The sequence below is a fragment of the Anthonomus grandis genome, chromosome 12 (assembly GCF_022605725.1).
Source record: "Anthonomus grandis grandis chromosome 12, icAntGran1.3, whole genome shotgun sequence".
NCBI classification, from domain to species: domain Eukaryota; kingdom Metazoa; phylum Arthropoda; class Insecta; order Coleoptera; family Curculionidae; genus Anthonomus; species Anthonomus grandis.
In genome coordinates, this window is record NC_065557.1 from 1,442,068 (window position 1) to 1,453,777 (window position 11,710).

Below are 11,710 nucleotides of genomic sequence, written 5' to 3' on the forward strand. Positions count from 1 at the left end.
TTTTTTCGAATTCGAACTAACTATACCAGCGGATTGTTCTCATCAAGTAGATCACGAAAATACCGGGTTATAAGGGAATCCGAGCAGAACTAAGAAATCGAGTATTTTTTCGACCTCGTTTTTGAGGCCAAAAATGGGCATCAAAAATGCCATATCTCGGCTATCATAGAAGCTACGACCTTGCGGATAGTCTCGTTGGATTTAGAACGACGAAACTAAGACAAAACCGTTGGAATTTTCCCAATAGCTCCCATAGAAGCCGAGATATCGGCCTTCAAAGTTTGGGTTTTTTCATTTTTCGGGTATACCCCCCCTTTCGATTTTTTCAGAAAAAATTTTTTTTTTTCGAATTCGAACTAACTATACCAGCGGATTGTTCTCATCAAGTAGATCACGAAAATACCGGGTTATAAGGGAATCCGAGCAGAACTAAGAAATCGAGTATTTTTTCGACCTCGTTTTTGAGGCCAAAAATGGGCATCAAAAATGCCATATCTCGGCTATCATAGAAGCTACGACCTTGCGGATAGTCTCGTTGGATTTAGAACGACGAAACTAAGACAAAACCGTTGGAATTTTCCCAATAGCTCCCATAGAAGCCGAGATATCGGCCTTCAAAGTTTGGGTTTTTTCATTTTTCGGGTATACCCCCCCTTTCGATTTTTTCAGAAAAAATTTTTTTTTTTCGAATTCGAACTAACTATACCAGCGGATTGTTCTCATCAAGTAGATCACGAAAATACCGGGTTATAAGGGAATCCGAGCAGAACTAAGAAATCGAGTATTTTTTCGACCTCGTTTTTGAGGCCAAAAATGGGCATCAAAAATGCCATATCTCGGCTATCATAGAAGCTACGACCTTGCGGATAGTCTCGTTGGATTTAGAACGACGAAACTAAGACAAAACCGTTGGAATTTTCAAGTTAGCTCCCATAGAAGCCGAGATATCGGCCTTCAAAGTTTGGGTTTTTTCATTTTTCGGGTATACCCCCCCTTTCGATTTTTGTCAGAAAAAATTTTTTTTTTTCGAATTGGAACTAACTATACCAGCGGATTGTTCTCATCAAGTAGATCACGAAAATACCGGGTTATAAAGGAATCCGAGCAGAACTAAGAAATCGAGTATTTTTTCGACCTCGTTTTCGAGGCCAAAAATGGGCATCAAAAATGCCATATCTCGGCTATTATAGAAGCTACGACCTTGCGGATAGTCTCGTTGGATTCAAAACGACGAAACTAAGACAAAACCGTTGGAATTTTCAAGATAGCTCCCATAGAAGCCGAGATATCGGCCTTCAAAGTTTGGGTTTTTTCATTTTTCGGGTATACCCCCCCCCTTTCGATTTTTTCAGAAAAAAATTTTTTTTTTCGAATTCGAACTAACTATACCAGCGGATTTTTCTCATCAAGTAGATCACGAAAATACCGGGTTATAAGGGAATCCGAGCAGAACTAAGAAATCGAGTATTTTTTCGACCTCGTTTTCGAGGCCAAAAATGGGCATCAAAAATGCCATATCTCGGCTATCATAGAAGCTACGACCTTGCCGATGGTCTCGTTGGATTTAGAACGACGAAACTAAGACAAAACCGTTGGAATTTTCAAGATAGCTCCCATAGAAGCCGAGATATCGGCCTTCAAAGTTTGGGTTTTTTCATTTTTCGGGTATACCCCCCCCTTTCGATTTTTTTCAGAAAATTTTTTTTTTTTCGAATTCGAACTAACTATACCAGCGGATTGTTCTCATCAAGTAGATCACGAAAATACCGGGTTATACGGGAATCCGAGCAGAACTAAGAAATCGAGTATTTCTTCGTCCCCGTTTTCGAGGCCAAAAATGGGCATCAAAAATGCCATATCTCAGCTATTATAGAAGCTACGACCTTGCGGATAGTCTCGTTGGATTCAAAACGACGAAACTAAGACAAAACCGTTGGAATTTTCAAGATAGCTCCCATAGAAGCCGAGATATCGGCCCTCAAAGTTTGGGTTTTTTTCATTTTTCGGGTATACCCCCCGAATCCGAGCAGAACTAAGAAATCGAGTATTTTTTCGACCTCGTTTTAGAGGCCAGAAATGGGCATCAAAAATGCCATATCTCAGCTATCATAGAAGCTACGACCTTGCGGATAGTCTCGTTGGATTCAGAACGACCAAACTAATACAAAACCGTTGGAATTTCCCCGATAACTCCCATAGAAGCCGAGATATCGGCCTTCAAAGTTTGGTTTTTTTCATTGTTCGGGTATTCTACTCCAGATAAACTTCCAAGTAATTACCAACTTACGGTCGATTACATACTTTTCCAGCTTAAACTGCAGTCAAGGAAACTTTAATCTAAAGTACGTGTCTTAAAGAACTTGACTTCTGGGTCGCATTGTTCGAAAGATAAAAATAATTTTAGTTGCATATTTTGATTAAAATTTGGCATAAACACTAAATTCACATAATATTGAAACCCAATAAAGTCAGTCCGTTCCAGCCGAATCGGATTCCCCCCGGCTATTTATAGGGATTTGAAATCAGTTTTGGACATAATCCAAAAATAGGATGTTCCAGGAGAGGTTATAAATAGATTTCGGCCCTAATAAACCATTTACTTCTTTTCTATTATTCATTCGGCCAAAAAGGCTGTGTTCAATTTTATTGAAAAAAAATGTCAAGAATTATGACGACTTCTTTTGCAGTTAAATAACACCACAGGCTCTTTTTTTTTGAGTTTAATTGTTGAGGGAAAAAGGCTCCTCACCTGCAGAACAAAGCCGCTTTAATCAAAGAAAAAAAGAGGTAATAACCCTTGTTGCTTAAGAAGTGAGGGTCTTACACCCTTATGAAATGCGGTTCAAAGGCGTCTATTTAATTTCAGTTCTCAACCATATTTAGGTGGGAATATGTACAGGAGTTTTTTTTTCAACAGATGTTAGCTTAAAGGCTTTTAAATTTGTACAAACATTTACTCAATTGGACACCTATTTCGGGATTTTTTGAAAAATATACTGGAAGTTGATATAAATGTTTTTTTATAGAATGTTTAATTTTTTTAAAAATTTTATTAACATGCTCATCCAACACCAAAACTAATAAAGTTAGAGACTTTTGCAGCAAAATTACTTAATCAAAATGATCGCACACTTATTTTAGGATTTTTTTAAATGCATCGAAATTACAAAAACGTTGTTTTTTTTTTCGCAATAAAGTCAATTTCTTTTTAAAAACCTTAATTTTCCTAAAAAGGCAAATTAAGACAAAATATAGGCAATTTTCTCCACTGTTTTCAACACAACCTAAATCCCTTTAAATCACAGTCACCTCTAATCAAGAACCTTCTTCAACGAGTTTCCTCCAAATTCATCAGAGCCAAATCCAGTTAAGGTTGTTCCACTAACATCCCTTAACGGAATTAGAAATCAACGAGGATCAAACAACTATTAAGCCTATTTATTAAAAACAAAACAACAACTTACCTCAAGTTTCCTCTCTCGCGAGTTTCACAATTTAAAAAAAAAAAGTTTTCCGACCTAATTCGTAATTTTCCCTTCCGCGTTCTCTTCGGGGGGAACGTAATGCAACGTGTGTCAGCTTCAGTAGCTGACGAACAACTGAAACTGACGCGGCTTTACCGGAGAGACGCGCTAAAGTTTCCAACTTCAACCACCTGTTGATGAAGCCGACTTTCAAATCGGGAGGCAGTTTCCACCACGTGTTTTTGCACATAAAACAAACGTTTATTCAACTAAAACGAAAATCCAGAGCAGATGAACAAGATTTTTGATGAAGCTGTGTTCTTTTATAAAAAATACGTTTTAGACCAGTCACTTTCATATTGCAATACTGTTCGACTTATTCCGTCCGCTCAATCAGGCTTTCGTAAGAACGTATTGTGACATATTATTATGACTTCAGTTAAAAATAATTGTACTTCTATCCCAAGTAACACATCATCTATTATTATCGTTAAATATTTATTTATTCAATGATTTTTTAGTACATTTTTAGGTTTTGGTATATTTGTCAACCGGTTATTCGATTCTGTTTACAATGGGGACAAAAATTTCGGCATTTAAAAGAACTGACACAGGATTTATATGTCAAGTTTTTAATCTACTTTTAAAAATATTTATATACAAAAATATATCAAATTTAAAAGAAAATAGTATTTTTATATATATTTTTTGCAAAAACATTGTTTTTCATCAACACAACCCTTAAGAAAATCTAAGTAATTCATCGTAAGAAATTCTTTTGAAAAATCACCGTTTTTCGTCCATGATATCAATCTAATAAGACTGTTTTTGTATTAAATATTTCTTAATATACATATATATAATTGTATCAAATTTAAATAAACAAACTGTGTTATTAGAATAAATATTAACGACGAATCTAGCTGTTATTCATGCGTATTATTTTGGAAAACAGTGATTTTTGTAAATAATTTTTTACTGGTAAGTTGTGTGGGGTGGGTGGGGGGGCAAGGGTAGAGTTTATGAAAAATGTTTTTTTTGCAGAAAAAATTTACCTGAGAAAAAATGTCATTTAGTTTTGACACATAACCTTAACGTTATCGCGGAAAACATGAGAAAAGCCGTATCACTATAAAAATGGTAGTTGAGCTATTTTTTATCGCAAATAAATGGAAATTTAGTTTAGAAGATAAGTCAATAAGTGTTGAAGTAATAAAAAAGTTTTTTTGGTTCTAAACAACTTTTTATTATGTAGGCTTAAATATACAGTTTTTAAATTAAAACTATTGGTATATTTATCAATCATATATGGTCAAAGTATATTTATTAAACTATAGAATATACGTATATCATATACGATTCTGTTTACAAAAGGGTGAACATATCAGCATTAAAAAAAATTGACACGGGATTTACATACCTAGTTTTTAAACTCGATTTCTACACCTTCACTATTTGATGAAATTCTTCTGAAAAATCACTGTTTTCTTGCATACTCGTATTATCCAATCTAGTACCGCTGTTTTTATGCTAAATATTTATATATAAAATTATATTAAATTAAAAAAAACAGTGTTATTAAATTAAATATTGAATTTTTTTTTTTGCAAAAACATTGCTTTTTATCAATAAGATCCTTACCCCCCACCGACCACAAACACCTGCCTAGTAAGGAATTCTTTTCAAAAATCAACGTTTTTCGTCAATAATACCCAATCTAATTCAATTTCTATTTTGTATTAAATATTTATTATTATACATCAAATTTAAATAATAAAGGCTTCATGAAAAACGTACATCTGATGTAAACCAAAAATAAACGTTTATTTAACAATCGTGTGTCGCTTGTGATTGCTAAATTGACACAACTCCGCCTCTTTTTTTCATTGTACAGTTAATCTATTTGAGCATCTAAAATATTTAATAAATCATCAGTTTGCTGAGGATACGCACGTAAATTATTCTCTTATTAACGTAATAAATCAAGATCCGTAAGTTCTAAGTGTAATCTTATTCTCAATGAGGCCAAAGCTCAGCTTTAGAAGTCATAGAATTATTCTAGTCAATTAGATTCTTATATATGAGTAGCGCACAAATTCACTCATCTTATTTTGTTTTCTCGATCTTATTGTAAATAAAGACATTATTATAATTAATATTACTATTAAACAGAAAGTTTCCATCATTGAGGCCTGAAACCTCCATAAGAAAACTCTGGATAAAACAGGTCCCCTACCGGAGAATGTTCTGGATGGTGATGCGAACACCCCGGATAGTTAAGCAAAACATCCCTTTCATGGTAAAAGTCCGGCTGATGGTAGTACTGTTGATGTGGTGCGTATGGTATTGGCAAAGGGTAACCTTGGTGATACTTTTTTCTATGGTGGTGCTTAGGGTATTTACCACCTGCACCAATAAATTGGCCGATCGGGTCTATGACGCTTCCAGTTAGGACACTCCTGATGGCGACATCTACTAACGGTTCCACAAGGTATTTGTAGAGCTTATGGGGTTTTATGTTGTAGAAGGTTGCCGTGGTCGTGGAGAAGGTTATTAGGAGTAACATTGCCTGAAAAACATCTGAATATGAATCTATATAAGTTTGGTGTGTTATATCCGAAAAATAGACGAAGATATTTCAATGGGTGATTCCTTGTAAAAAAATATGAGAAAAAGTTTCTATAAATATGGGTCCGGAAATGCACAGTTTTCAAGATACAGGGTAATACATTTTTTTAAAAATATAATTTTTTTATTAATATTAATTGCATTGAAAGTTTTAGCATGTCAAAATTTGATATTTGATAAATGTCTTGTTAAATAAATGGGGGCGATGTGTAACAATTTATATCTTGAAAACCGTTGGACCAAAGTGTATCGTGTGACCCATCAAATTTCATGAAATTACACGTAGATTCTAAAAATATAATAATATAAAAAAGACTTTTCTTACTATACTCTCAAATTTAGCCTAAAACTAATACTAAAACTTACCATAGTCTTCATTGTGCACCGGTTCACCCCGAAGTACCATAAAACACTAAAGAACCACAAAACCGAAGCCAATTTAACGACTGTTTCCTATAAAAGATTAAACAGTTATTGTTCACTTACCGGCCCGTCAATTTCTTTTTATATAAGTGAAATTTTTAAAATTGTTAGATACACCTCCTTTTATATAAAAAATCTACATAATATGCTAACAAGACAAAACGCTGTCGCTTCCTAGTTTTATTATAGGGTTTATTGTATACTTTGGGTCTCAGTTAATCGCATGGGAACCCAGTATAATTGACTTGTATGGTAGAATGAAGACATTTGCTATTTTGTTTTTATTTAAATAACGTATTTATTTTAATAAATGGGTTTAGGCAATAAAATAGTTTCCTATGCTTGCGAAAGTCAATTATTTTAAATATAACACTCTATATATTATTTTATTTTTTATTCTACGTAAGAAAATTGAGGAGTCACATGGTAGGCTTTGGTCAAACGGTGTTTGATATATTAAGAATTAACAAAATATGGCATCAGACCACTTAAATTTCTTAGTTTTTGAAGTTTACGTAGATTCTGAAATTATCTTAATTACATTAATTTTCCACTTTAACCAATGCTAAATTCGTTGTTTTAAATATAAAAACCTATACAGGATGATTCATTAAGAATGGGCAATCTCTGAACTGGAGATACTACACACCGAAATATGGCGCTACAGGGTATTTAAAGTTGGAAATTTTAATTTAAAATTTTTTAATCATTTTGTGATTTTAAGCAGTACCGTCTTGAAAATTGACAACTTTATGTGTTTTGATATGAAACTTACGAATTTTGTGGTGAATTGAGCATTATTTATACAGGGCATTAATTACACGCTGTTTCTTAGGTAAATTACAACATATATTTTTTGCCTAATTAGTTATGGCTAAAACGACTAGAGAATCTAAAAGACAGTTCAATTATGAATAAAAAAGGTACTCTTGTTTATTTTATGTAACTCTATCAGTTTTTAAGTTATTTGCATTTTAAACATTCAGCGTAATAAATCCTAAGCCACCGTTATTACATTGACTTAATACGAATTTATTCTTTTAACTAAACAACAGTAAAGACAAAAAATAACAATCAGTAACAATATTAAAAGAAAAATTCAAAGTAAATGCTCAAAATGCCTGCCTACGACTTCAATACACTTTGTAAAGGTCTTTGAATATTAAATAACATTTGTCGATTATTTTTGATAATATTAGCAGCTTCTTGAATTTTCTGTCGTAATTCTTTGATGGAATTAATTGTCCTTTGTAAACCCTTCATGTGTGACCATATTGAGAAGTCTAAAGGGTTTAAGTCTGGACTTCTAGGTGACCAAACAAATTCACTGCCACGCCCAATCCACCAGTGACCAAAATGTTCATTAATTCAAAAAGATATTTGCACTTTTTTTACACCCCAAGACTGATTTATTTACATCAGACATTTACACATTATGTCACTTAAATAATACTTCAACTTGATCTTCTGGTGCCCTCGTGACAGCGTCTTTGCCAGCCACGCCCACTTTTCTTCTGAGCTCGTCAATAGAACGATGAATATTCGATATAGTCCTGCGCATGTTCTCGTGGACACAATCCAAAGACATGCTGAACACGTCGACGTTTTTCTGGTTTTTCTTGGCCCAGTTTTCCAAAGTTTTCAAACATTTACAGTCGAAGGAGTTATGGTCAAGGTGGTTCTTTTGGCCCTTCAGCACCTTATCCAGATTTCCTACAATTTAATTGTACAATCAATTCGAAATCCTCTTACGAACAATTATTTACCCTGTAAACAGTCGAGTTTATTATAATCCAGTCGTAAAGTTGTCACTTCAACTCCGTGCAAAATATTCTCACTGAACTCAGAGAGCTCGTTGTGGTCCAAAAACAAGTTCCTCAGCTTATCGATTCCTTCAAAAGCATTCTCGTCAATTTTCTCGATCTTATTATGACTGAATATGAGGCTCAAGTCAAAATCAGCTATCGGTTCTGTCTTTTTGAGGTTATGAAAGGCTCTTGCTGGTAACTTGGTAATTGAGTTGTTTTGTACCGAAATTCTTAGTAAATCTGGCACGTTTTTGAACCACCTGGAAAAAAATCAATTGTGGAGTACAGAGTGGTCTTTTTTGGGTGCTATGGGTTAGTAAATTGTCAAAAAAAACGTGGGTTACATGCCATTGTTAGGACGGAAAGGAGATTTTTAATTTAGAAAAATATGACACCGATAATAGTTTTTCTGCACCGTACCTGCTATCCCATTCTGCCAGTTTGTTATTATCTAAAATGATATTTAAAAGCAATGGTAAGTTATCCAGAGCATTACTCTCAATATACACAATATTGTTTCCGCTTATATCCAGACTGGATATTGGTAAGCCATTGAAAACATCACTTAAAATTTCTTCCAGTTCGTTGTCCTTCAGCACTAAATTTCTAAGCATGGGAAGATTCTTAAAAGCTTTTGGATGTATTACTTTTAAATGACAATTTTCGATTGTCAATTCATCCAGGGTTTTTAGGTCTAAAATTTAATTTAAAAAAAAAACATGGTTTAATTTAACGAGAATTTTTGTTAAAATTACCCGCAATGGCTCCTTCTTTCAAAGCAGGAATTACTTGCTCGTGAAATTTGACATGATCGAACGTCACTTGCTCGGGAATTTCGTCTTTTAGGGAATTCGCCCTCAGGATGGTTTTCTTAAAGGACAAACGAAGGACGTCAAACAGTTGAACTTCGACATTTTCGAAAGTTTTTTTATTGGTCGACAGGCCGAGGGTCACATGAAGAAACAAGAGAAAAATTATTAATTTAGCGGACATCGTTGTTTGTTTCACTAGAAGGCAGCGTATAAATTAATAAATTTAACATGCGATTGTTATATGTATTTCTGCTACCGAGAATTTATTTAATAATAATTTATATCAGTGATAACCTTTTGGGTTTTCCTGGGATTAGATTTTTTTAATTAATATTAAACGCGTCCAGTTGAATGTAATATTTGAAATTAAAGTCCGTATTTTATTCCAGGCTTCTGGAGTCAGTTTTAACCTTTTGAACTAGAGTTTTTTTTTATGTCACCTTTGAAGTACTTCAATGTCAATATTTGATATAATTTTTCATACCTTTCAAGATTTTGGATTTATTATCCGCGCAATTTCCATCGATCTTTTCCGTGGTATTCTTTGTCATAAAATCTGGTCTATATCATCTGATATAATTAGTGACTTTTACCTCATTATAATACGAACGAATGTATACACAGAAAATATCCGATAATAATCGAATAAATTGCAATATATTCGGAAACGCGAGAGGAAAACCCGATTAACTTCATATTTATTTATCTATGCAGATTTTTTCCAAGTAAATTGTAGTCGATTTTTACAGGAGAGAAAGGAGTAAATGGCAAATTTAATCATAACCAACAACCCCCGGGGCGACAGTTTATTATTGCGATCTTAAGAATATAAATCAAATCGTTTATAAAAGTAATTGTTGACTTAGGTTAAGAGTAACTTACGGTTAAATTCATAGGTCGATAAGAATATTAATTGAAAATGTAGGAGCCTGCGTTCATTTTTTCATAAATAACTTTGTAATTTGAAGTTAATGTAAACAAATTAGTGAAGCCATGAATTCACAATAAAGAGGTTAATAATATGATACAATTTTAGACCCGTTGCAGTATAGCCCTAGAAATATTATTATATTCTTAGAATAAAATTTAATGAGTTATACCTACTTCCGGTATAACCTTAAAACATATTTGCTTTAAAATCATTTTAAGATTATAAAATGAAGTTCGATTAAACTTTTAATGGTCACTGGAATTCACCATGTTCCGTCTCTTCTTAGCTTGTATTAAAGGGTTCTCTTGTTAATCGTCAAGGTGCAAACCAGTGTACGTCAACATTTTTTTTAATGTATAAAATATTAGTAATTGGCTTGTAAGAGAATTAAAAATTTATGGCTTTAAAAGGAAATTTTTTATAGTTCGCTTATTATTTACTAAAGAACATAATTTTTTTTAATAACTTTAATAGACCCTTAAATTTTCAGATGATTTTTTTCAGAACTCTACTTTGTTTTAATGATTTTAAAATGCTAAGATTGTTAATTTAAATAGAGCATCCTAAATATGTTTACATTTTTGAATTCTGCGGTAGATTTCAAGAATTTTGTTGGGTCACATGCAATACTTTAACCAAGAAGTTTAAAAAATATAAGCATTTACAAATACCCAAAAAGTCAATTTTTAACTGTTTATATCTCAAAAACTACGGTAAAAAACAAATTTCGAATTATTTCATATTTAAATTATAAACAAAATTTTTAAAAATTGAAAGAATTACATGCCATACTTTCGATCAACAGTTTTTAAGATATGACCAATTAAAAAAGTCACTTAGGTGATTTTCAGCTGCCTATCTTTACAAAAAGGGTTCATTCAAAGTAGATTTTGTAAAAATTCTAATTTATTGGAATTTCACGTAGAATTTAAAAATTTAATAAAAAGTTCTAACCAACTACTACCGGCATAACCGGAAGTGCCACTAGCCTAAAAACACATTTGGTTTAAAATCATTTTAATATTAAAAAAGAAATTAAAAAACGTTTGATAGTCACTAGAATTCACCATGTTCTCTCTCTTTTTAGCTTACAACAAATTGTCCTCGTGTAAATCGTCAAAGTGCAAACCAGTGCACGTCAACATTTTTTTTATTTATAAAATATTAGTAATTGCTTTACAAGGGAATAAAAAAATAATAATTATAAAAATAATATAATAATTTTTAACGAAAAATTTATGGCTTTAAAAGAAAAAAAAATATAGGAGCGCCTGTACTAAAAAAAATAATTTTTCTCATATAAGAGTGACGATTTTTGAGTGTGATTCTTGAAACAATAACTGTAATAGACCCTTTAATTTTCAAGGATTTTTTTTTAGAAATTCACCTTCTACAGCATCCTATATATTATTACATATATGAATCCTAGGTTAAAGAAACTTGGTGGGTCACTTACTATATTTTGGCCAGTTGAAAATAGTGAAAAGATCAATTTTCAACTGTTGATATCTCAAAAACGACTTGACCAAAGTACGAGCCATTAAATTTAATAGAATTATACACGAAAAAATCTAAAAATGGCATAACATTTAGGTCTTCCAGGATTCACCGTTTTCAAGGATTTTGAAAAAAAAATACTCCCAA

General features: G+C 32.5%; 2 protein-coding genes across 2 annotated transcripts; both read right to left on the bottom strand.

Moving 5' to 3' along the window:
- Positions 1 to 4,819: 4,819 nt before the first annotated feature.
- LOC126743156 (uncharacterized) lies at positions 4,820 to 6,760 on the bottom strand. Its single transcript, XM_050450132.1, has 2 exons — positions 6,459 to 6,760; positions 4,820 to 6,033 (listed from the first exon to the last, which is right to left on the bottom strand). The coding sequence occupies exons 1-2, from the start codon at positions 6,468 to 6,470 to the stop codon at positions 5,647 to 5,649; spliced, it is 399 nt and encodes a 132-aa protein (XP_050306089.1). The 5' UTR covers positions 6,471 to 6,760; the 3' UTR covers positions 4,820 to 5,646.
- A 1,134-nt stretch (positions 6,761 to 7,894) lies between these two features.
- Positions 7,895 to 9,363, bottom strand: LOC126743250 (leucine-rich repeat-containing protein egg-6-like). Its single transcript, XM_050450246.1, has 4 exons — positions 9,079 to 9,363; positions 8,744 to 9,017; positions 8,282 to 8,583; positions 7,895 to 8,228 (listed from the first exon to the last, which is right to left on the bottom strand). Exons 1-4 carry the CDS (start codon positions 9,314 to 9,316, stop codon positions 7,954 to 7,956), a joined length of 1,089 nt encoding a protein of 362 aa, XP_050306203.1. The 5' UTR covers positions 9,317 to 9,363; the 3' UTR covers positions 7,895 to 7,953.
- Between the last annotated feature and the right edge of the window lie 2,347 nt (positions 9,364 to 11,710).